The sequence below is a fragment of the Ursus americanus genome, chromosome 18, assembly GCF_024610735.1.
Source record: "Ursus americanus isolate L20-20 chromosome 18, mUrsAme1.1.p, whole genome shotgun sequence".
Lineage (NCBI taxonomy): Eukaryota > Metazoa > Chordata > Mammalia > Carnivora > Ursidae > Ursus > Ursus americanus.
The window spans coordinates 23,453,274-23,479,607 of NC_142144.1; the positions used below are offsets into that span (position 1 = coordinate 23,453,274).

At 42.1% G+C, this 26,334-nt stretch overlaps 1 protein-coding gene across 5 annotated transcripts in view; it reads left to right on the forward strand.

The window, feature by feature from the left end:
• The window catches only part of ELP1 (elongator acetyltransferase complex subunit 1), a 58,666-nt gene that overhangs the window by 27,130 nt on the left and 5,202 nt on the right, over window positions 1–26,334 (forward strand). For 3 of the 5 annotated variants that reach the window (XM_045780726.2, XM_045780724.2, XM_087869492.1), the window contains 14 exons: window positions 916–1,053; window positions 1,161–1,246; window positions 1,533–1,681; window positions 3,625–3,748; window positions 4,640–4,737; window positions 6,163–6,364; window positions 9,080–9,141; window positions 16,341–16,403; window positions 16,786–16,846; window positions 18,444–18,581; window positions 19,079–19,190; window positions 20,541–20,668; window positions 21,141–21,295; window positions 23,978–24,053. In XM_045780726.2, the coding sequence (XP_045636682.2) occupies window positions 916–1,053; window positions 1,161–1,246; window positions 1,533–1,681; window positions 3,625–3,748; window positions 4,640–4,737; window positions 6,163–6,364; window positions 9,080–9,141; window positions 16,341–16,403; window positions 16,786–16,846; window positions 18,444–18,581; window positions 19,079–19,190; window positions 20,541–20,668; window positions 21,141–21,295; window positions 23,978–24,053 (1,592 nt within the window). The remainder of the gene's footprint in view (window positions 1–915; window positions 1,054–1,160; window positions 1,247–1,532; window positions 1,682–3,624; window positions 3,749–4,639; window positions 4,738–6,162; window positions 6,365–9,079; window positions 9,142–16,340; window positions 16,404–16,785; window positions 16,847–18,443; window positions 18,582–19,078; window positions 19,191–20,540; window positions 20,669–21,140; window positions 21,296–23,977; window positions 24,054–26,334) is intronic. The other 2 variants (XM_045780727.2, XM_045780725.2) reach the window with 2 other exon arrangements.

The following is a 26,334-nucleotide window of genomic DNA, read 5'->3' on the forward strand; positions in this document are numbered from 1 at the left end:
GACTATTTGTCTTATGAAACTGAAATCAAATGGTATGTTTTTCTGCAATGACTTTTTTTAACCTAAGAAAAAATTGTAAACATACAAGAAAAGTTGTCCTGTAAGCATCCTGTACCACCATCTAGACTCTCTAGTTCATATTTTCCTGTATTTGCTGTGTCATGATGTACCATCTGTCCATCCATCATTCATCTTTTTTTAGGCAAATTTTAAGTTAATTGTAGCCTTCAGTCCACTTTATGGCTCAGTATTTCACTTCGTAGAACACTGACTATAGTGCATTCTCTGTGTGTCAGATTCATGTGTGGTGAAATGCAGAAATGCACTATTTACTGTTCTCACGAGTGTGTACTTCCATGTAACCCAAACCTCTATCGAGATAGAGAGCATTTCCTTCACCTCAGAAAGTTCCTCCAAACCTCGTGTCAGTCACTCCTGTCCCCTCCCCCTAGGCAACCACTGTTGTGAGTTTTTCACCGTAGATCGGTTTGCCTGTTGAAGAACTTTAAGTGGAAGCATATAGTACTTACTCTTCTGTGTTTGGTAGGCTGCTCTCACTCAGTATGTTACCTTGAGATTAGCCATGTTTTTGCTGGTAGTACTAGTTCCTTCGTGTTTACCCCTCAGTAGTGTGCGCTAGTGCAGATCTGCTACGGTTTGTTTCTTTGTTCCCCCAGAGTTGGACACCTGTTCGGGGCTAATGTGAATAAAACACCTGTAACATCACTGTATGAATCTTGTGTGGAAATGCTTTCATTTCTCAGTTTGTTTCTTCATTGTTCACCTTATGTGAATATGATGAAACTGTTTTCCAAAAGCCATTTTTATTCCCTCCTCAACCTGCCTGGGGACACGTCCGTCATTTGGTAGCTGGACACATGTTCAGTTAGTGACCTCTTAATAACTTGCCCTTAGGGAAGAGGATGTTACAAAGACCATGTATCCTCCGCCAGTTACCGGCGCTGTCCAGCCATCCAAAGATCCTGCTGGGAAAAAAGTAGACCTTGTGTGTGATGCTCTGAGAGCAGCCATGGAGAGCATAAATCCCCACAAGTATGTGCGCTGTCATTAGTTGGCATCTTCTGAGTCACGGAGCGTTCTGTTGTCCTTACTCAGCTTGTTCATTCTCCTCATCCTGGGTTCTTCACTCACCACTGCAGGTACTGCCTGTCCATCCTCACCTCTCACGTGAAGAAAACAACCCCAGAGCTGGAGATTGTGCTGCAGAAGGTACACGAGCTTCAAGGTAGAGACCCGTTCACAGACAGTGTGTCACCAGCCTTCCGGCTTCTGGGGAGCCCACTGACCACGCTCAGTGCCCCATCACGCAGTTAGTCTGGGGCTTTGGGGTTGCCATTTTAAGACCTGTGTCTGTTTTTTTTGAGCGCTGCCCTACAAAACATGGACAGAAGTCCTGTGGCATCCAGTTCTGTCAAGAAAATTAGTAACTTTATCTTTTGGGTTATGTGCTAGAAACGTGGGTTTTTTCCCCAAATGGCTTTGTTGTGTCTTGTTTCCTTACACACTGACAGGCAGTGCTCCACCTGCTCCTGGTGCTGTGAGTGCCGAAGAGGCCCTGAAGTATCTGCTGCTTCTGGTAGATGTTAATGAGTTATATGATCATTCTCTTGGGACTTATGACTTTGACTTGGTCCTCATGGTAGCTGAGAAGTCACAGAAGGTAGGTGCACTTACTACTTTAACGTCCTTCCGGTTCTTGCTTCTGTGGTCGTGGCAGTATGAATCCCTGGCCCTGGCAGCGCTGGGGCTTGTCTGACATGAACACAGCGAGTACATGCCCGGGGGCAGAGCTGGGGCTCTCCGGGGCAGCTACTTCTAAGCCCCATTCTCTGTCATAGTTCAAGGCTGGTCAAAGTATTTTGAATGCCAGGTGGAACAAGTGAAATAAAGTTATTCGGTTATTTTTAAGATTATGGTCATGTGTGTGAACGAACTCTCCTCTTGTAAAGGAAATTCAGCAAATGATTCATATTCCCATCCAGTTCCTTGTTACGTGGCTGGAAAATGGGAACACGGAGAATAGGAAGGTTTGGGGCCTCTTGTCCCACTTTAGCGTGCTACATTTGAAAAGTTTGGGTGCCCCTGGTCTGGTCTGGTTTCTGCAACCTCAGTTTCATCCTGTCATCTTCCTCCTTGCTCTTGCCAGAGTGATCTTTCTACAAACGAAATTTTGATCCTTCATTCTTTTACTTAAAATCCTTCATGGGCTCTCCCTTGCCCCTAGGATAAAGTTCAGAAGCCATCGTATTGCTTAACCCCCTGCCCCTAGCATCTGGTCTCTGTGTATCTGTCTGTGCTCATCTCTTGATGTTGTTCCTTTTTCTCAGCCTGTAGAGGAGAGGCGGTGCTGTTGTCCCCCCAGCTGCCACACACCTCTGCAGATAGTGTTACTTCTGCCTCCCATGGGCCAGTGGACTTCACCACTCTCCCCCGCTCCATTCGCCAGGCTAATTCTCACCCGTCTCAGGCAGAGGATGCCAAGGTAGCATCTTGCCAATGCTCCATTCTTGCCTCCCTGCCCCCCACGCAGGGACTGGATGAGGTGGGCCACATATGTGCGGCCATTGGACCCAGTGCGTACCCCTGCATGTCATATATTCTAGCTCCTGTACTAGGTGTAGGTTTCCTGAGGGTAAGCCTTGGTTGTATTTTTTGTACGTAGCGAATTCTTACTAAATGTTTGTTGATTGAACACTTTGGCCTCTAGTTCTCTGTATTACATGCCTGAGTATTTATTTTTTCTTTTGGGTTTTCTTTTTTTTCTGGATTGTTCTTATGTGTATTTATCCTGTCTGCTCAGCATTAAGAACAGGGAGCATCTGTTCTTTAGAAAAAAAATAACTTTCAGAGCATGGCACAGAGCTGCAGACGATCAGTGCTAATAAAATCTTGGTTGGCAGGGCCTTAGAGTTTTGTCTTTAACTCAGTACAATTTTACTTTTGTTTTAAAACTTGCAAGAGGTGGGGTGCCGGGGGTGGCTCAGTCAGTTAAGTATCCGACTCTTGATTCCGGCTCAAGTCATGATCTCAGTGTCCTGGGATCGAGCCCTAAGTCGGGCTTCACGCTCAGCACAGTCTGCTTGGGATTTTCTCTCTTCCTCCCTCCCCCCTGCACATACATGCACGTGAACGCACGCTCTCTCTCTCTTTCTCTCTCTCTAAAGAAATAAATAAAATTTTGAAAAAAACTTGCAGAGGGAGGACATGCAATGTCATGCAAACAGATTTAAGCACAATGCCTTGCACTTCTGGAGAAACTTGGATGCATTTGTTGAATATCTTTTAGATTGACCTTGTTTTCCTTATTAGCCTCTGAAATAAGTGGCTCTTGTGAGATTGCATAAGAGATCATCATCATTGTTCTCAATGAAAACAACGTCTATACATGAAAGCATTTTTGCCAAAACTTATTATGTGTTGTTTCATTTTATGTATTTATACAATATTTAATTAATATACTAATATAGTACATATTTTTAAAATTATGTAGCTTTGGGTTTATTGATTGTTATAATTGTTATTTGTATTGTTATAAATAAATGTAATCATAAGCAGTAAAGATCTGTTGGTGTGTGGTTTTTTTGTTTTGTTTTGTTTTTTTAGGATCCCAAAGAGTATCTTCCATTTCTTAACACACTTAAAAAAATGGAAATTAATTATCAGCGGTTCACCATAGACAAATACCTGAAACGTTATGAAAAAGCCATTGGGCACCTCAGCAAATGTGGTAAGTGTGAGGATTAGTATGTTTATTTCTGCTTCAGGTCTTCTTTGGAGCTAGGCAGGGTATAAATTAAAGTGTTAATTTAGACATAGACTGATTTCAGTTTCTACTCCTGATAATTTTAACAGTTACTTATGTGTACCTTCTTTTATCGTATGATCTGAAAAGCTGAAGACAAAGCAAATGACTTTTGATGAACTGGAGGAGCTCCCAAATTTAAAAAAATAGAGCAGATCCTTTTTGGGTTAAGGATGATCACCTAAATTCATTTCAGTATCTCAGAATAAAAATTGTTTGATGATGCACTCTTCTCCGTGGTATTTGCAAACACCCGAGGGAAACGTAGCTTGTCTGGAGTCAGTGGCCATGCACACTGGCAGTTTCCAGAAGGACACAGGTGTAAGTGGTACCGATGGACTAGGATGAGCACAGTGCCTGTTGTTCCACCTCATCCCGTCCCCGTCCCCTGCTAGAGTTTATGGCTTCAGCAGGTGTGGTTCTTTCCAGAGAGCTAAGATGGGGATAAGAAGTTACCTGGGTGTCACTAAGCTGCTTTGGAGGACCTCATTGAGCTGGGCTGCGTGTGTGTGCTTGATAAGCTCCCGCGTGATTCTAATGAGGGAGGTTGAGCAAACACAGGATTGGAGGGTGATTTATCAGGGGTAGTGTATACAGCGTCCTTTTACATAGAACTCTGATCCCAACTGGTGCTTCTCATTCCTCGCATCTGCCCGGGTGCTTTGCTAAAGTTAGGATTCCTGGATTCTGATACCCCTGAATCTGCAGGTCTTACAAAGGTCCCTTGTTGATTTCGTGTAGGGACTGCTGGTATAAATGAAATCCATTATGCTTCCAAAGTCTTAAACTTGTGTGTGTGTGAATCTTATTCCTCAGGACCTGAATACTTCCCAGAATGCTTAAACTTAGTAAAAGATAAAAACTTATATAAGGAAGCTCTGAAGTTATATCCGTCAGACTCGCAGCAGTACAAGGTGAGTGGTGTGCGAAGTGAGGCTCTTCTGACTTTGTGCGTCAGCTGGCGAGGGGTAAGGATCCTGAGCCCATAATGCCATTCTTGGCCTCAAGGTTTATCTTCAGATGAATTCATGTCGTCCTGAGCTCTTATCTGGAGAATGGCCCTGACCTGCTCCTCTTCTGAAGAAAGTGCCTGGGCTGGAAGGCTAGGAGCTGTCCCCCATTCCTCATCATGAATACCACGGCAGCTTCTACCTGGGGTTCCCTGCTTCCGTCCCACCCCTTGCTCCAGCCCAGCCTTGCTGTCGCATGACTGACTGTACTGAAGTGTGTAGATATTTCTTATGGAGTTTGGAAGAAAGGGATACAGTTTGTTTGTTTAAACAGGCATCTGTTTAGTTTTTCTTATATGCCAAATACTTTGCTAAATGTATTCTATGATTCTCATGACAACCTGATTGGGTAAACAGATGAGGAAACAACTTGCCTCAGGAGCTGGAGTGTGAAGCCGCCGACCTGGGATGTGGACCCCAGGCTGTCTGACCCTGGAGCCTGTGCTGGAACTACTACTCAGCCCCGCCACCCTCCCCGCCCTCGGCAGTTCATCTGTGTCTCTGCTCTGGCTCCTGTCTGCTTCCTTAGCATTGGCTGCCTCTTCCAGACCTCTCTCTGCCCCTATCTTGAGCCCCACTTGTCTTTCAACTCTCAGGTCTCCTCTGCCAGAAAGCTGTTCCTGGGTGAGGTGCCACACCGAGCTCCCAGATTTGTTTTCCCCACCGGCCGTGGGCTGCTTGAAGGCAGGGGCTTCGTCTTGTATTCCTCTCTGTGTCCCTGCCTGACGTTGAGCCTGGGGATAGAGAATTTGGCCAATGGCTGCCTCTTTGCTCTCGTTTTCACTGTCTCTTCCTCTCTCCCGTGCTCGCTCTCCTCCAGTCACACCAGCCTTCTTGTTATTCCGTCCTTTGTATTCCGTACACGTTTCTGCCGGATGGCCATGGTGCTTTCTCTAGCTCTCGGCCTGGATTACTCTCCCATAACTCTTCACATGGCTGCTTCCCCTCAGCCCTCTGAAATAGCACTCCCATGGCTCTTTGTCCCTTTATCACTATGTCATAGGCCATATTGTGTTTATAAGTCACCACAAGAGCAGGATCTTGGTGGTGGTTCTTGTTATTGTTTGGGTTATTGCTGTTTGTTTTTATTTTGCATTGCTGTGTGATTTTCACTGCCCTGAATAGTACTTAGTAATTATTTGTTGTGTGAATACATGGCACATCTTCAATAAGGTTTTTGAATGGAAGAATGATTGAATTCACTGATTAACCACGGGGTATTTCTAAGTCATTCAGGAGAGTTTCAAATGTAGTGATGAGACAGCCTACACTGGAGGTTAAGAAATGACTGTCGTCTTTCCTCACCAAGCCTGTGTTCTTCTGCGACAGGATATCAGCATTGCTTATGGGGAACACCTGACACGGGAACGCCTCTATGAGCCGGCAGGGCTTGTGTTTGCCCGCTGTGGTGCCCACGAGAAAGCTCTCGATGCCTTTCTGACTAGTGGCAGCTGGCAACAAGCTCTCTGCATGGCGGCCCGGCTTAACTTGACCCAAGACCAGCTGGCTGGCCTCGGCAGAACTCTGGCAGGTAAACGTGGTTGTTCAGGTTCTCTAAAAGGAGAACTCTCCCAAAGGTTTTTTTGTTTCTTCCTTTCTTTGGCAATTTTGCAAGTAAATTTAAGACAGCATACCTTGCGATAGTCTCATATTCACTAATAAAAATTAATTAGGGGCGCCTGGGTAGCGCAGTCGTTAAAGCGTCTGCCTTCGGCTCAGGGCGTGATCCCGGCGTACCGGGATCGAGTCCCACATCAGGCTCCTCCGTTATGAGCCTGCTTCTTCCTCTCCCACTCCCCCTGCTGTGTTCCCTCTCTCGCTGGCTGTCTCTCTGTCACATAAATAAATAAAATCTTTAAAAAAAAAAAAAAATTAATTAGATAATTTAGAATGGTTTCTTAAGTAAAGGTTAAACTGCTATAGCGAGTCCCCAAACACAGTGGCATGATAAAGAAAGCTTCTGGCTCTCATGTAAGGACTGAGAAGTCCTCCTGTTGTGTGGCTCTGTCATCTCAGGCAGATGGTTGTAGCTGGATTTTATCCATACCCATATTCCAGGCCTTAGGAAGAGGAAAAAGCTAGAGCCTTAGGAGAACACTTGAAGTTGGAAATGACCTTGAAGTTACACTATTACTTGTGTTTCATCTCATTTGCCAAAACTTACATCATAGTGCAGAGCAGCTGTGTGGCCCTGTGCCCTGTCAGAAGGTAAATGTGAGTTTTGGAGTGGGGCCATTCAGGTATAGACAGTAGATCATTGGGAAACATAATAGCATTTATGAGAAATGAGGTGAAAGAAAAGGCCAAACATATAAGCATTCTGAAAGCAAAGGCAGTTTAGCTGTGTCAGGGTCTAGGGATTGTCTGAACCAAAGGTGGGCCTATGTCAGAGACTGATTCCTTTGAGGGAGGAGAGCTAAAGGACTCCGTGGAAGAAGAGGTGAATAGGCGCTCTGCCCTCTCAGCTCGTTTGGTATATTCTCCCCTGGCTCTTTTAAGAGTTTTAAAAATATTGTTATCGTTTCAAAAAAAAAATGCAGTCCTGAAAAAATTCCAAATTAAATCCTGTTAAATATACGTACATGTCCTCCTTAGCTATTTGCATTCTTCCTTTTTCTTTGGGTCATAAAAATGTTTTGACGTTATCACTTTTCTTTTTCTGGCATTTTCTGGTTATTAGGTCTGTAGGCTCTTCTATAAGGCCTTTTCATTTCCATGGTGAACTCTTTAGTTTTTGAGAATTCCCTGTATTAGGGCTTTTAGTTATTCATTCCAGTGCCATTGTTACTTCTGCTTTAGAAACTTATTTTGTGGTAGTTTATACCTTCCAGATCTGTTCTTAGGCCCTATTGTCTTCTCTTACATTCTTTTTTTTTTTTTTTTAAAGATTTTATTTATTTATTCGACAGAGATAGAGACAGCCAGCGAGAGACGGAACACAAGCAGGGGAGTAGGAGAGGAAGAAGCAGGCTCATAGCGGAGAAGCCTGATGTGGGGCTCGATTCCATAACGCCGGGATCACGCCCTGAGCCGAAGGCAGACGCTTAACTGCTGTGCCACCCAGGCGCCCCTTCTCTTACATTCTTTATAACTCTTACCTCGCTGTTTGTTGTGCCGAATGGTATATACATCCAGTTCTCCCCGACGTTTAGCAAAAAACAGTAGGGAAGGTGGTCAGAGATTGTTGAGAAACGTTAGAAGGTAGAGTCACTTCATGTGCACTTTAACTTCGGTAGTTTATACAAGAAAAGAAAGATAGCTGTTGAAATTGTGGAGGTCATTCTTCCGGTTTTTATCAGGGAAAATATGCGCTGGAGTTAGCAGGAGATGGGAGACACGAGTCTGCCAGCTCCATAGTCGACTTCAGGCTCCGTGTGCCTCTCGAAGCATGATTATCTCCACTGTGCTGAGTGATTCGAGGATCTAAAGACACTGCATGACCCCTAAGCCAACGACCTTCATCTTAGTGCTCAATCAAACAACAGGAGGCTCTTCCTGTTTGAGGAAGAAGTGGATGAGCCGGAGATGCTAGGTCGGTTTCCCATACGTGTACCTTTGTAAGCTTTTCTTCATGGCTAATTTTGGCTCTCCATGGTTTTCACATTCCATGCTAAATTTAGATTGTAACTGCCATTTAAGATAGGACGCTGTGGTATTCCTGCCTATTTCCTGACAGATATTCACAAGTATATAGTTTGATACATAATAAAGATATGTTAGTGAAGCATTTCAGCAGAGGAATCTGTGGAGCCTTGTTATGCCCAATGTTTCACAAACTTACTTGACACAAGAATGGTTTTTTGGTATTGCTTTTTATTATCCTCAGAACAGTCTTAGGGAACACTTTGGAAAATGCTGTTTTAAAGCAGTTCTATTTCAATGTACACGGTAGAGCACAATCTCCAATTTGTAGGGGACTGTTTTTACTTAAAAAGTACCTCCAGGGGTGCCTGGGTGGTGTAGTCGGTTGGGTGTCCGACTCTTGGTTTGGGCTTATGTTGTGGCCTCAGGGTTGTGAGATAGAGCCCCGTGTCAGGCTCCGTGCTCAGTGTGGAGTTGGCTCGAGATTCTCTCCCTCTCCTTCTGCCCCTCCCACTTGTGTGCACACATGCGTGCTCGCTTTCTCTCTCTCTCTCAAATAAATAAATACATCTTTAAAAAAAAAGTACCTCCAAAAACCATTTCAACATGAGGTAATCCTGTTCTTAGCAAGCCAGTTATGGTCAAATGTTTATTATCTTTGCAGGAAAGCTGGTTGAGCAGAGGAAGCACAGTGATGCGGCCACAGTCTTGGAACAATATGCCCAGGTAACCTCATTTCCTCCATTCAGCCACCCAGTCAACAAGCAGGGCCTTCCCAGTTGTACCTCACTGATCTGTGAAAATTAAAGGAACTTGGGGGTAATTAGGAAGTCCAGAGACAGTATTTGCTCTGCAGATCTTCCCTCTTGCTGACCTGACTTAGACATCTAAATTTAACTTTTTTTTTTTTTAAGATTTTATTTATTTATTCGACAGAGATAGAGACAGGCAGCGAGAGAGGGAACACAAGCAGGGGGAGTGGGAGAGAAAGAGCAGGCTCCCAGCAGAGGAGCCTGATGTGGGGCTCGATCCCAGAACGCCGGGATCACGCCCTGAGCCGAAGGCAGGCGCTTAACCGCTGTGCCACCCAGGCGCCCCAATTTAACTTATTTCTAAATAATTAGTTTTCTAAACAATAAGTTCTATAAGGTAGAATACCACTCTACCACGATAGGCACTAGTAGTTTGACCTTGGTAGAAAGTACTAAATTAAAACTCAAGGGAGTTGTACTTTTTATGTTACCTTGCCAAGTAGAAACAGTGAGAAAGGACCATTCTAAAACAAAGGGATTGGATTTCAGATACTTTTTTGGCTTTTACAGCCATTGTCTCTGTTGGAAGTGTCTTTTATCTCAGGCAGCTTGATGGGTTTCAATTTTCCAGTAGATTATAAAGATGAGTACCTTTACTGGCTTTTGATAGAATTATAGAATTTATTATGAAAATAATAAAACTATGCACTGACATGGAGTGCCTGGGTGACTGAGTCAGTTGGGTGTCCAGCTCCTGATTCTGGCTCAGGTCATCATCTCAGGGTCGTGAGATTGAGCCCTGTGTCAGTCTCATGCTCAGTGGGGAGTCTGCTTGAGATTCTCGCCCTCTACCCCTTCCCCACTCGCTCGCCCTTTAAAATAAATAAACCTTAAAAAAAAAAAAAACCCAACAAACTATGTATTGACACTGGCCATGAACTAATAGGACATAGGTACACAGTTGACACCAGGGGTCAGTGCCTTCTAGAGTTTTAGCCTTTGATTAGAAAGTATTTTTTACAGTTGTTACTAGTAGGCACATTTGTATAACATAATCGTTGCTTTTAAAATACCTGAATATCTTTCATGTAGTAAGTATGAGTGAAAGAAGATCACTAAAATTTGACAGATCCTAGCAAGAAATTATGTTGGGTGATTGAGCTGAAAACATCAATGAATAAAATATGCATAATAACAAGTCTAGAGTAGAAAGATATACCATCTAAGATGGTTAATTAAATGGATAAGATGCCACCATCCTTTTTTTTGTCTAAATGAAGATTAATACATATATATATTTAATTTGCATTTTTAATTGGGTATACTTTCCATATAATAAAATATACCAATTTTAAATGAACAGTTGGATGAGTTTTGACAAATCCTACTACAACCATGCTAATAGAACATTTGTAACACCCCAAAAAGTTCCCTGCTTCCCCTTTTTAGTGAGTCTTCTCCCTCTACTCTCAGCTCTTACCAGCCACTGATGCGCTTTTTGTCATTACAGTTTTGCTTTTTCTAGAATTTTATATAAATGGAACCATCTGGTATGTGGTTTTTTAGTCTGGCTTCTTTCACTCACATAATGCTTTTGTTTTCTAACATTTCTTTTTGATTCTTTCTTAGAATTTCCATTTCTCTGTTTGCATTACCCATCTGTTCCTGCATGTTGTCTGCTGTTTCCATTAGAGCCTTGAGCCTATAATCATACCTCTTTTTTTCTTTTTCTAATATTTCAGGTGGAATTATAGAATTATACTCAATAATTCACATGCAGTGGCATATTAGTTTCAGGTGTAATCATACTTATTTTAAATTCCTGGGCTTGTAATTTCAATATCCCTGCCACATCTCAGTCTTGTTCTGATGCTCGCCCTGGCTCTTCGAACAGTTTTTGTCCTTTGTGTAATTTTTGGTTGGAGCCTGCCCGTTATGTACTGGGTGCGAGGAATTTGGTAAAGACGCCTTTAGTGATGTGGTGGTAAGGTGTGGGGAGAGGAGAAGTGTTCTACAGTCCTATGATTAAGGCTCAGTCTTTTAGTGAGCCTGTGTCCCTGGACCTGGAACTTCACCAGTGCGTCTCAGATTTTTCACTCCTTAGGTAGGACAGGAGGGCCAGGGGGAGCTGGAGTTGGGTATTTCTCTTCCGTCATGTTAGTTAGGCCCTGGTCAAACCAACTTCAGTTAGGCTTTGGCAAAATTGTTTCTTTTGACATCAGGCCTTGTTAAGAGCAGCATGCTCTGGGCGCTTTCAAAATGACAACTTTTCCCTTCTTGCCAGAAGCAGATTTTCATCTGATGCTGTGAGAACCTGGTAGGGCTCACAGCGGTAAAAACTCGCAAAAGTGTAGGAGCCTTCCTAAGTCTGGACGTCCATAGAGTTTTCAACTCTAACGTTGTCCACAGGGGTGCTTCAGCCACTAGCTACTTACAGTTCAGATTTTCCTACCCCTGTACTGGTTCTGGTGGAGATCTCTACTTGTGGGTCACTGCTCTGTTCTGGTAAGTTGTAACTCTGCGTCTGCCTGTCTGTCTCTCCAGTTTGGGGGGGGCAGTAGTTTGCCCTATGACCTCAGTTCTCCAGTGGGTCAAAGGAGAGTTGTTCAGTTTGCTCAGCTTTCTACTTGTTACAATGGAGGGATGTCTTCCAAGTTCCTTGTGTGTTGGACTGGAAACTGGAAGTCATATGCTTTTGAGATTCATCCATATTATATTGTGTATCTCATTTATTTTGCTCAGTGGCATTTTGTTTTATGAATAGGGCACAATTGTGGATCCATCCACAAGTTGATGTACATTTGGATTGTTTTCAGTTTAGGGTTAGAATAAAGCGACTATAAACTGGTACAGGTCTTTGTGAGGACAGATGTTTGCATTTCACTTGGGTAAATACCTGTGAATGGGAGTGCTGGTCACGTGGTAAGTGGTGCATAATTTAATAAGGAGGGGCAGAGCTTCTCTGCAGTGGCTCTGTCGTTTTGTGCTGCCACCAGTGAGGTAGGAGTACTCCGTTGACCCTGTACTCATGTACACTGGGTGAATTGAGTATCTATGGATACATAACAAATTACCTCAAAACTTAGCTTCAAATGACAAACACCTATTTGTTTCTATGGGTCAAGAATCTGGGCAGGGCTTAGTTAGGGCATCTGGCTCCGGGTCGTTGACAGGACTGCAGTTAAGGCGTTGGCCAGAGCTGGGGTCATCTTAAGACTTGACTAGTATTTTTTTTTTCACTTCCCAATTTTTTGTTGCTAGTAAATAGAAATATAGTTTTGTTTTGTTTGTATGTTGGCCTTATATCCTACAGCCTTGCTGTGAACTCATTTATTAGTTCTAGGAGCGTTGGAGGTAAATTCTCTAGGATTTTCTATATTAATGAGCATGGCTTCTCTGACTAAAGACTGTTTTATATCTTTTCAATTCATATGCCTTTATATTTTTTCCTAGCCTTACTGTATTAGCTAGAACTTCCAGTATAGTATTGAATAGAAATGGTAGGGGTTGGTGGACATCCTTGCCTTTTTCCTGATATTAGGGTGGAAATTCAGTCTTTCAACATTAAGTGTGAGGTTTGCTTTTTTTTGTTTTTTTTTAGATTTTTTAAAATTTGTTTTAGAGAGAGAGAGTGAGAGAGAGAGCATGAGCAGCGGGGAGAGGAAGAAGTGGGCTCCCTGCTTATTAGCAGGGAGCCCGATGTGGGACTCTATCCCAGGACCCTGGGACCATGACCTAAGCTGAAGGCAGATATGTAGGCACTGAGGTGCCCCATGCTATTGTTTTTTAATAGATGCGAGAACCTGGTAGGGCTATTGGAGTTGGCAAACTATAGTCTATGGGCTAAATCTAGCTGGCCACCTGTTTTTATAAATAAAGTTTTATTGGAACTTAGCCACACCTATTTGTTTACATATTTTTCTGTGGCTGTTTTTGTAGCTATAACCTTAGAGTTGAGGAGTTGTGACGGAGATGGTCTGGCCACAAAGCCTAAAATATTTGCTATCTAGCCATTTACAGAAAAAAATTGCCAATCCTTGCTCTCTCGGGTTGTGGAAATTCCCTTCTATTCTTGGTTCTGAGTTTTTATCATGAAGAGGTATTGAATTTTGTCAAATGCATTTTCAGCTAAGGTATTATGTTTTAGACCAGGGCTAGGATGAATTACATTGATTTTTGAATGTTAAACCAATCTTGCATTCCTTAGGTTAAACCCATCTTGGTCATAATGTATTATCCTTTTTCATTATTGGTGGATTCAATTTGCTAAAATTTTCTCGAGGATTTTTGTATTTGTCCATGAGCGATATTGGTTTATAGTTTTCTTGTTACATCCATAATATATCAAGAAATTTTACAACTTAGCAACAAAAAGACAGAACAACCCATTTTTAAAATGGCCAAAAGACTTGAAATAGCTGTTTCTCTAAAGAAAATGTACAAATGGCCTACAAGCACATGAAAAGTTGTTTAGCTTCATTGTTCATTAAGGAAATGCAAATCAAAACCACAGTACCCACTAGAATAGCTTTAATCAAAAAGATGAAAAATTGGCAAGGATGTAGAGAAATAGGAACCCTTGTACATTGCTGCTGGGAATATAAAATGGCACAGCCCCTATGGGAAACAGTTTGATGGTTCCTTAAAAAGTCCAACATATGGGGCACCTGGGTGGCTCAGTTAAGCATCTGACTTCAACTGGGGTCATGATCCCAGCGTCCTGGGATCAGGCCCTGCTTCGGGCTCCCCTGCATCGGGGAGTGCTTTCTCCCTCTTCTTCTCCCTCTGCCTTTCTCCCTGCTTGTGCTCTGTCTCAAATGAATAAGCAAAATCTTTAAAAAAAAAAAAAAAAAATTCAACATAAACATATGACAGTCATATGTCTACTCAGGAGAAATGGAAACATGTCCACAAAGAAACCTGTATGCAGATGTTTATAACAGCATTATTTATAACCAAAAGGAAGAAACAACCCAGATGTCCATCAATGAGAGATGAATGGATAAATCATGAGGTACACACACACACACACACACACACGTACACACACACACACACACACACATATTTGTACACACACAGAAGAATATTAATCAGTCATAAAAAGGAATTTAAAACCAGTGGATGCTTCAATTTGAATAAATCTTGAAAACATTATGGTAAGTGAAAGAAGCCAGACACAAAATGTCACCTATTTTATGGTTTCTTTTGTATGATATGTCCTGAGTAGTCAAACCCAGAGAAGGGGCACATCAGAGGTCACCAGGGGAGGAAGGGACTGAGAAATGGGAGTGTTTTTATTAGGTGATTTTAAAAAGGTTGGTGGTTACACAACACTGTGAACGCAGTAAATGCCACAAATTGTACACTTCAGAGTGCTTGTATGTCATGTGATTGTCACCTTGGTAAAACAACTCTCCCCTCCCACCTTTCTTACACTGCTGGTCACACAGCACATACCCTGCTATGTCCCTTTGTGGACCTGTGGTATGGGCCTGTTGGTGGTGAATATGCATTGGGGTCTGGGAAGAAAATGCTTTTACTTAATATTTTTAATTAAAAATAATTTAAAGTACTATGTATGTATTGTAGATTATTTAGAATGCTGAAAGTAATTAGGAAAACAAAGCATGTCATTCCTACCACTCAAGAGTTTGCTAGTCTTCCCTATTTCTGATTCTTCCTACAGTGCTTTCTCTGCGCGCACACACACACACACACACGCACACAGAGGCATTTTTAACCAAAACGAAATTACACTATGCTGTTTTTAAATTTGCTTTATTTGTTTATGGTCTTCATCTTCCCATGTTAATACATTTTAATTTATCTAATAATTCAAATTCAAATTCCCTCTGGTTCCAAACTTGTTTACAGTAGGTTGATCCAAGATAGGTTCCAATCTAGGGTCATGTATTGCATTTGTATCTTATGTCTCTTAAATGCGTTTTAATCTAATGCATTCCCATCCCCCCTTTTTATCACCATGACTACTGGAGGAAACCCAGCTAGTTGTTTTATGTATTTCACCTTTTTCCTTTTAAAGATTTATTTATTTATTTGAGAGAGCGGGGGAGAGAGAGAAAGAGAGAGTAGCAGAGAGAGGGAGAGGGAGAGAAAGAGAGAATCTAAGCAGACTCTTTGCTCAGCTCAGAGCCTGATGTGGGGCTTGATCTCACAACCCTGAGATCATTACCTGAGCTGAAACCAAAAGTCAGACGCTTAACCAACTGAGCCACCCAGGCGCCCCACAAAACACGTTTTAAAGCTGTGAGATACAGGGGCATCTGGGTGGCACAGTCGGTTAAGTGTCCGACTCTTTGTTTCAGCTCTCTGCCCCCCCCTTAAAAAAAATAAAATGTGTTTTGTTTCACTTACTTACAGTTTCACAAACTTCTAGTTATAAAATAAGTCACGGAGATGAAAAGTACAGCTTGGGAAGTATAGTCAGTAATACTGGAATCATGTGTGCTGACAGATGGGGCTGTACTCACGGTGGGGAGCACTGAGTAATGTACAGAGCTGTCAGATCACTGTGTTGGACGCCTGAAACTGATAATAACATTGCGTGCCAACTGCACTTCAATAGTGTATAGATAAACATGAAATGTACCTATAAAAATGCTTTGTTGTATATGTTTTATAAGTATAGTAAGTAATTACATACTGCAGTACATGTCCAAAAATTTTTACTGGTAAGGCTACAAGCATCAAAAATGTTTGAGGACTTAGGATATGCAGGTGTTTATTACACTCACCTTTCAGTTTCCTGTAGGTTTGAAGTGTTTCAAAATAAAAGTTGGAGGAAAAAAAAAACATTAAGGAGCAAAAAGAAAGGTTTAGAAACCTCTAAACCTGCCAAGTCGAACTGGGTGGAGTAGCTGGGGCAGTGGGCATTTCTGTCAGACCTTTCTGGTGGTTTCGATGCTCGGGGATGTAGGGAGGTGGTGCCCTGTGTTTTATGGTTATTTCCAGAATTTACATCTCCCCCTACGTTGTCTTTTGCATCACTGTTTACTGAGCAGGGACTTGAGGCCAGACGTGATTCTAGGAACCGGGACATCAGGGATAGGCCGGAGGGCAGAGAGGCCGCTCTGTCGGCAGCGTTGCAGTTTGCCATGGTGGCACTCTTGCTCCATTCACCTGTTATCTTCCTTGATGTTTCCTTGTCAGGATTATGAAGAAGCTGTGGTCTTACTGTTAGAAGGAGCCGCCTGGGAAGAAGCTCTGAGACTGGTAGGAAAACTTCTAAAATCCTCCCTGTGTTAGGTGCTTAGAGCGAGAGTGCAGGGGAGACAGGGTCAGCTGGAATCCCTTGTCTTCTGAGGCTAGCAAAATTAGGTCAAAATAGTTTAGGTTGCTGGTCTAAGGAGAAGCAGTATTTTTAAAACCACTTAAAAATTTTATTCTTGATGTTTGGAATTAGTCAATTCTTTAAATGTGAAGTATTACCGGTTTTTACCGAAATGAGTTGAATGTTCTCCAGCTACCTTGTAGAGGCCTGCTCCTCTTGAAAATAACCTGGTGACCTCTGAAATCTTCCATTTCCTTCCCAGTGTCTTAACTCTAAAATGACTTGCAGTTTTCTTGCCTAAAATTACTGTCTTTTTCCTTTTAGGTATACAAATATAACAGACCAGATATAATAGAAACCAACGTAAAGCCTTCCATTTTAGAAGGTAAGGGTTATATCTCGGAATTCTACATTTGGAAGTGTAGAGGTGGGGAAGCGAGAGAGAAGAAGAATACTCCCTGTTATTATGTCCTTTAATCATGTGTTACATAGAGTTGATCAGAGTTCTCCACTGGGTGTAATACTTAATTCTGACCAGGATTTTTAAATATGCTAAACTGCTAAATGGTAGTCTGTAAGACATATGAATGTTAAAAACACGTGATAAGATATACGGTTAAGAATCTTCATATTTGTAGGGGCGCCTGGGTGGCTCAGTCAGTTAAGTGTCTGCCTTCAGCTCGGGTCATGATCTCAGGGTCCTGGGATCCAGCCCCACATTGGTCTCCCTGCTCAGCGGGGAGTCTGCTTCTTCCTCTGCCTGCTGCTCCCCCTGCTTGTGTGCTCGCTCTCTCTCTCTCTCTCTCTGTGTCAAATAAGTAAATAAAATCTTTTTTAAAAAAAGAATCTTTATATTTGGGTGTAGTTGGTAAACTTGAGTATGAACTAGATATTAGATAATATCGTATTTTGTCAGTGGCCAATTTCTTGTATTTAATAGTTGTATTGTGCTTATGTTAGATAATGTCCTTATTCTTTTTTTTTAAAGATTTATTTATTTATTAGAGAGTGGGGTAAGGGGCAGAGGGAGAGAATTTTAAGCAGACTCCGTGCCGAGTGTGGAGCCCAACACGGAGCTTGATCCCATGACCCAATGAGATCATAATAATGTCCTTATTCTTAGGAGAGAGGTTCTGAAGTATTTAAGAGGGAAAGATCACACCTGCAGCCTACTCTCAAAAGGTCCCACAAAAATAATAGTTGTGTGTGTGTGTATGGAGAGAAACAGAAAGCAGAATGTTTACAGTTAGTAAATCCAAGTGGAGTGTGTATTTGTATGTTGAACCAGGTGAGTTTGACCAGTTCTGGAACACTTGGGTGGAAAAGAAGGACATCTGTTTGGCTTACAGAAATTTCCAGCAGTGGGGGTTGGTTTTAAGCTCTTTTCAGCACAGTCCGCCCTGTGAGTAGGATCTGGCCTTTCTGATGTGTACATATACTCACACGTGTACCCTGCCTGCGTCCCCCTCCGCCCTCCTCATTAACACCACGGGAGGATTCTTTTCATATCATTCACGTAGGTACCCTTACCTGGTTACTGAAAGCTCCCTCCTGACCCTCCAGCCGTCCATCTAGCTGTCTCTTGCTTGGATTTTCTCCTCTAATGAGCACCTAGGAAAGTGCTGACTGTTCATCTGCGTAGACTTAATATCTGTGTTTCAGAAGCATCTCAGTGACTGTCCTGTTTCTGTTAACAGCTTCCTTGTATACTCCTTTTCTTTGCTAGTCCGCTCTTCGGTACCTAGTCTTTGTTAGGTGATTTTATTAATTTAGTGCTAGAGAGTATTCTAAGATGATGTTGATGAACTCTGAAATCTGAATTTCATTGAGTAGTTCATTCTCCTAATAAAACAATGCAGGTTAATTCTCATTAAGGAAAAAGTCTTGCTTGGAAAACCTAGTAACCTGTTTCTTTTTATTAAATTCTTACTCCCTCACTGCCTTTCTCGAGTTTTTTCTCTTGACTTAAACATCTTGCTCAGATCATTTTCCATCTGCACCGCCAGCCCAGAAGAATTACATGGCCCTTCTGGACTCTCAGACAGCCACATTCAGTCGCCATAAAGATCGTTTATTGGTGGTTCGAGAGCTCCAGGAGCAGGCACAGCAGGTGAATCTGGGTGAGTGTCGGCATGAAGACATGGACGCTTGGGCATGGTGGGGACACGTCACACTTCGTCTGAGCTGCTTATTTTGCCTCCTTCACTGTGATTACCCTGCTGGGGGATGTCTAAGGCTTCTGAAACCCCGTAGGGGCTGTGTACGTCTGTGTTGGTGCGTGGTGGGGAGGGCTGGGAGCAGGACCAAGCATGACTGGGAAGAGCTCTGCTACACATTCCGTCCACCCCCACCAAGCAGAGCAGAATGAGCCTCCTTGCCTCCAAAGGTTCCTTTGCTTTCAGAAAGGAAAGAAAAGAAAAAACAAGCTTGGTACTGGTGTGCTGGTGTGTGGTAGTGATAACTGTATTTAATATTACCTCGTTTCACTTTGAGATCTACTTTATAATAATTTTCATCCATCCTCAGATATGCCTTGGTTTACTATAGTCCACTTACCCCACTGAAGGTAAACCTACATCAGCAGGGAGTTTTCATCCTGTATCTGGTTCTTTTCTAGATGATGAGGTGCCCCAAGGTCAAGAGTCCGACCTCTTCTCTGAAACTAGCAGTGTCATGAGTGGCAGTGACATGAGCGGCAAATATTCCCAGAGCAACTCCAGGATATCAGCGTATGTATCATGTTTATTCAGCACGTGGACCAGGCCTTGGGGAGATGGAGAAAGTGCAAGTAAGGAGGTCAGGTTCTCATCAGGACAGTGCAGGGGGGCGAGGACAGTTCTCAAGGTCAGGATTTGGTGTACAAGGGCTTTCCCCACACAGCTCAGAAACTAGACTTGGTGTGCAGATGTCTTTCTGCTGCAGCTTTGTGGACTGTGTGTTTGTCTGTGCCCACGAGGCCCTTACTCTGGTACTCAGTTTTTATGACATCTGATTTTACTCGTTTAACAAATATTAGGTGACCGGATTGTGTGGGTGCTGAAAAAAATAAAAGATTATAAAGAAAAAAGATATCAGGCATCTTCAGTTCAAAGTCAAGATTAGAAGAGGTTACTAATATAAAATAAGTCATCGTGCTTACTCAGCGTAGCATTTGGTCAGAATACCCAAATGCTAGTTGTAGTGGATGTTACCAAAAACTTTTAAGGAGATGTGGTTTATAAGAGCTTATAGTCATCCTTGGGAAACATAAAACAGTGCAAGATTGTGTATTTAAACTGAATCATGATGGGGCACCTGGGTGGCCTAGTTGGTTAAGCGTCTGCCTTCGGCTCGGGTCATGATCCCAGAGTCCTGGGGTTGAGCCCCGCGTTGGGCTCCCTGCTCAGCGGGGAGCCTGCTTCTCCCTCTGCCTCTGCCTGCCGTTCCCCCTGCTCGTATGTGTGTGTGCGTGCTCGCTCTCTCTGACAAATAAATAAATGAAATCTTAAAAAAAAATAAAAATAGATAAATAAAACTAAATCATGCTTTAGGAATTTGAGGTTATATGGTGGGATCAGAAACTGTAAGAGAGGCAGCTAGAAACTGGGCTTTTCGGAGTCAGGGTGGGAGAGTCCCAGACAAGACAGGGGGCATAATTAAAGACCTCTGAGCAGGAAACATATAGGATTCATATATATTTTATTATATCCAAATTTCAGTGTGCTATGTCTATGTCTCCTTATTTAATAAGTTTTACTCTAAATTTGTTTTTCATTACAAAATTCAAGTTGGTTGTTCTGTTGTTCCAGCTGTCATTATCAAATATAACCTCACTTTACTCTGTATTTTAATTAAAATTTCAAGGCCAGATACTACTTTTTAGGGGTTTCCTTATTATTTCCTGCCTGTCAGACTTGCCTTTCCCAAATTTATTTTAGCTATCATTCCCAACACCTCATTATCATTTTCTTCCAAATACACATACCATCTGTAGACTCTCTGGGTTCCCAGAAAGTTGGTGGCCAACAGGTACATTCATTTGAATCCGTTCAGTGCAGAAAGAACCCCTTTTATAACATCTTTCCAATTTCTTCTAACAGGCGATCATCTAAGAATCGCCGCAAAGCAGAGCGGAAGAAGCATAGCCTCAAAGAAGGGAGTCCGCTGGAGGATCTGGCGCTTCTAGAGGCACTCAGTGAAGTTGTACAGAGCACTGAAAAATTGAAAGGTATATTCTCAATACTGATGATTCTTGCCACAAAAAAAGGTAAATGGATAGCACAGACAGAGTTTAGCAGATAGTTAAGATACACAGTTTTCCCAACTTGAGGAAGGACAGAAACTTTCAGCAGGAAGTGTCATTTCAGGGCATGTTCCTGAATCACCCTCAGCTGGGAACCTGGAAGCCTTCTTCCATTGGCCCCCGCCTAGCCCCACTGGGACACATTGGTACTGAAGCCGGGGAAAAGGACTGTGAAGACAGCTTCCTGCTTGGACCCCATCGTATTCCTTTTTTTTTTTTTTTTTGGTAATAGATAGGTTGAATTACTCCAGCATTCGGGGAGACAGAAGAAAATGTGAGAGATGGCAACTGTAGTGTGATAGTAAATATTTTTTTGCTTGGGGAAGAAACTGTGTTATGATCCTAGCAATGGAGCTGGGGACCCAAGTTACCACCTTCTCAAATTTCTTCTCTCTAGATGAAGTATACCATATTTTAAAGGTGCTCTTTCTCTTTGAGTTTGATGAGCAAGGAAGGGAATTACAGAAGGCCTTTGAAGATACCCTCCAGCTGATGGAAAGGTCACTTCCCGAAATTTGGACTCCCACTCACCAGCAGAATTCAGCTACACCTGTAAGTTTTCCTCAGTGACAGAATGTGCATCTTTTAAAAGTCATTTCACAGGTTCTTACATTCACACGATCTCTTAAAAGTCAAAAGATTTTTTTGTTCTTAAAAACATAGTATGCCATAGTTGAATTATCCTAGGCTTATGTTTAAGCTGTCAGTAAGAAGATTTTCTATTTGAGTACACGTTGGCCTAGGTTAAGTTTGCTTTTGTTTCTCCTTTCTGCGTGAAACAGCTGTCGTGGAGAAGATGGGCAAGTCAGACTGTTTCCCCTGCCTTTGTGTGAGATTGGAGTGGGGAAGCGGGGGAGCTAGGGCCAGAGTTGGCCTCTCACTTCCCTGTTCAGACTTTGGTTGGTATCAGAGTTCTTTAAAGTAACCCAGACAGGGGCTCCTGGGTGGCTCAGTCGGTTAAGCAGCCAACTCTTGATTTCGGCTCAGGTCAGGATCTCAGAGTCGTGGCATGGAGCCCTGCATCAGGCTCTGCACTCAGCACAGAGTCGGCTTGAGATTCTCTCTCTCCTTCTCCCTCTGCCCCTCTCTCCACTCACATGCTCTCTCTCTAAAATAAATAAAATCTTTAACAACAACAACAACAAAAGTAAACCAGACAATTGCTTTCCCTTTTGTTTATGGAAAACTTGACTTGTCGCTTGTACTCTGTGGTTATGGGGAGCTTTGCTGCTCATGTAAGGCAGTTGTGTCCTGTCAAGAATTCTGGTGTGTTATCTATTTATTTTGTATACTTTGCTCAGTCTCTCACACCCCAGGCCTATTGGTAAGAGTTTCTGTTTTGATTTAGAAAGGCTGGTGTGTCAGGCACCATCCATTAAGGAAAACAGCCACAGCTATTATTTTAACAGAGAGAATTTAACATAGGGAACTGGTTGAACAAGTATTGCAGAACTGAAAAGGCCAAAGGGAGGAACCTGGAGAAGGAACATTGAGAGAGTAACTGTGAGGGAAGAAAGGAAGAGTTTGGGTTTACTACAGTTTAGAAGCTTGGAGGTGGGGCCCTGCTGAGCTGGTTCGTGACCCTCTGAAAAGGGGTGCCAGCCAGCTGGTGCTGATACTTCTGAGGGGGCGCGATGGCTCTAAGTGTAGAGAAATAAGTAAACTGGAATGAACGGCTGTTACCAGGGTAAAGAACTGTTGAGTGAAAGCAAGGAGCACATTCCTTTTTCTCCAGCCTTGCACTCTTCCTCTGGCATCTGTGGGCAGAGCATAATGAGCAGCTGACGAAGGCGGAATGTTTTCTCAGGCTCCCAGTCCCGGCATCACAGGCACTGTAGAGGGTGGGTTTGGAGCCTGGAGAGAGACTGGTATTGAGTTCACTGATTAGAAACACATAAGCTTTATTGGGGCCTCGATTTCCTCAGTTACAAATGGGGATATACTTCCCTATCCACTTCACTGGAATGTTCCGAAGCTTAGGTAAGAGGGTAGATATAAGCACATAGAGCATACCTTAACAATAAAAGTTGCGAATCAGCGCCTCACAAATATTTGAATTTACTAAAATACGTATTTCCTAGAAGAGATGTGATCATCTCCAAAACTGTAGTGGTTTTGAAGCTTAGCAGTTTATAATACTTCTTCATGCTCTCTATTCAGATCATGGTAATTTTTAAAAAATATTTTTAAATTTCAATTTTACTTACTCTACAGTATAGTACTGGTTTCTAGAGTAGAACTTAGTGATTGATCACTTACATAATTTACCCAGTGCCCATAACAACAGGTGTCCTCTTTAATCCCCATCCCCCATCGAGCCCATCCCCTACCCACCTCTCTCCATCAACCCTCGGTTGTTCTGTGTTGTAAGAGTTTCTTATGGCTTGTTTTCCTCTCCTTTTTCTTTTCCCCCTTCCCATGTGTTATCTGTTTTCTTTCCTAAATTCCACATATGAGTGAGATCATAACAGTATTTGTCTTTCTCCGACTATTTCGCTTAGAATAATACACTTTAGCTCTACCCATGTTATTGCTGATGGCAAGATTTCATTCTTTTTGATGGCTGAAGATCATATTAATTTCTGAGACACCAACTTTAAGAATCTTCTGGGGAAAATGACCAGAAAATCATGTGTTGGTTTGGGTTGGTAAATTGTGGTAATGACACGTGGGCAGTATCTCCGGAGTCACGTGGAAGTGCTTTGAGCAGGACAGCACTACTGAGGAGGTGCCCCTGAGGGTGTGCACGCTGAGCCAGGCGAAGACAAAGCAGAGGGCCTGACATGTGCTCCCTGAGGCTGATACAAACGTGGAGTTCCTTTGGAGGCTCTGGTTTTACCTTCAACACGCGTGCACGGTTTGCGTTCTACTCCATGATATATACACGTATTGGTTTTAATATCGAGATTCCCACAGATCTTCTGAGTGCGTTTGATGCTCCGTGTAGCCTCTTACCTTTGTAGTCCTCCCCTCAGGGTATGGCTTATATTCCTTAAGATTTTCCTTTTTTGTTTTCCCCTCATTGTTACCTTGTCTTCTGGAAGGAAGGAGATTTGGAGGTCTCAGTTGAGACTGGAAAAACTGGCGAAGTAAAAATCACAAAGGAAAAGGGAATTCCTCTGTGGTTGATACCATGAAAATGACAAGCTATTTACTGCTGGTAGAAACTTGGCCTTTGGTATCCACGGTCATCAGAAGTATAAAATGATCTTTGCTGATCTACTTTCTACTTAGGTTCTGGGTCCCAGTTCTACTGCAAATAGTATCATGGCCTCTTATCAACAACAGAAGACTTCAGTTCCTGTTCTTGGTTAGTATTCTTTTCTCTTCAAATTATCACAGTACTCAGCAGAAGGAATATCTTTCTCTTAAGTGTTGAGAAGGTCAGGGGTATGAGGAAAGATCAGGTATTGACCACAATTTTCCCTCAAATTTATGACTATATCTTTAATACAATCGATTTAGTGCTTCTAGTGTTGGGAATCGGAGGGGTGGGGAATCCAAGATGACGTTAAACGTATAAATTTTTGAAAGATCATCCGGACATATACTGTCCATACCCGGGCACACGCTTGTCCATACAGGCACATGACAGCTGAAGTTTGAGTCTAAGCAGTCCAATTTATATATATATGTTTTAAGGATCTTCTGAATCATCATTTTTGGCTTTTGGCAGTTATGCATTACATCTTGGGGACATTTTCATAATCATCCGGGATTGACAATATAATTTGAAAGCAAATCCAAAGAATGTTAGTATTTTATTTGCATTTCCTATTTAAGTTTACCTAAAATATTTTGTTTTGTTTTATTTTTTGTTTGTTAGTGGGGGAGATGATTCCTGATTAGATTGCATAGCCCGTAAAGCTAAAAGCCCCGAAGGCTTTCTTTTTAAATTTGGTTAGAAAGTTTTGACTGATCAGTTTGGTGCCTGAGTATTTACCTTTAGGTGAATCAACCAGGCATAGCAGCCTCTTAGCTTTCAAAAGTTAGCGGTATGTTCTGAAATAATTGGGAGTTTTTACTACTGTAATTTGCATTTTCCAGAATTTTTTTTCCTTTAAATGCTGTGCTGTACTAACATTCTGATGACATTTGAAGTAGCCTCTGGGTTTTCCGTTAAGTTTGAAGTTTAACAGCTTATGTTGCTACCAGGAATAAATGAACTGCTTCCCATCCAGCTTAGCTCATGTAACTGGACAGTACCTACTGTATTCCCAGCTCCCTTTCTTCCCGAAGGTTGACAAACTGCTTTTGCTGTCAGTCCCAACATATACTTCATTCTGAGATGCTGAAAATTCATCTTAGACCTGAGGCAGCTTGGTCATTGCTCAGTTGTACTCTCTGCAATCCAGTGGTGATTTCCGCCCCATTTTCCTCACTACTGGCCTGATGCTGACCTTCACATGAAGTCTAGTCACACCTTTCCCTAGAGTATCCTGGTGGCTTTATTGAAGAGCACTTTCATTTTCCAGCTGAGCCTTAAAGACACTATTTTGAGGCTCCTCATTATCTGAGTGCATAAGTATTATCAGTGTCTTTGTGGTTACAAGATGGCGTAGGAAAAGAAAGGTTCTCATAATCTAAAAATAGGCAGATGAACTACTGACAAAGTCCCAACACTATTCCTCAACTGCTTCTCCCCAGCTAAGGGGAGGAGTTAAGCACGCTCACAGGGCCCTGTGAGTGGGATCCATGACTTGATAGGCATTCTCTCTGTTTCATGTTTACAGCGCAGTATCATGCAGATCCATTGTAAGTCTTGCAAAAATGTAGCGTTTGGTAAAATGGATTAAAGTATTTTAAGAGAAGTGCTTGAATCATCATAGCTGAGTTGGGCTTGTTATAATTGATAACAGAGTAAGTGCTTCAAGTGGGAGTGATTTTGACTATTAAAGATTAAGAAAAGTCCTTGGAAAAATTGATAAGACCTTCAAAGTATTTTTCCAAAAATAGCTCTTACACTGTGAAGTTCAGACACGGAAAGGTGAAGGATGTCATGCCTTGTTGTCATACAGTTTGTCAGCACAGTTACTTTCTTACTAAAAAGTCAACGCTTGGTATTCTTAGTTAAGTGTAGAAATCAAATATAGTTGTAGTTATGTCTAATTTTTTAATAAGATAGAATACTTTATTTTCATAACTTGTTTCTTTTTTTAAAAAGTTCATCTCATTTAAATTCAGTTAATTAATACATAGTGTACTATCAGCTTCAGATGTAGAGTTCAGTGATTCATCCGTCTTATATAATACCCACTTGATGTTGTAATGAGCACTGGGTGTTATATAAGATCATCTCATTTAAAGTTTAATCACCATTTCACATGAGATGATGGGCCTTGCTGATAATGAATTTCCTGTATCAGTGTCCTTATATAAGGAAAACCTCCTGTGGTCTTTTTGTCTATCTAGCTTTTTGTTTAGGGGAGTAGAAAGCACTAATTGTATGTAAAATTATAAAACTGATGTGATTAATGGCAAAAATCTGGATTGTACAGAAAAGTATGTCAAAGAATATTAAAATTTGACAATTTTTAGTACATGTATGTTTAATATGAAAGTCATGTTTTTAAAAACATTCTATCTTGAGC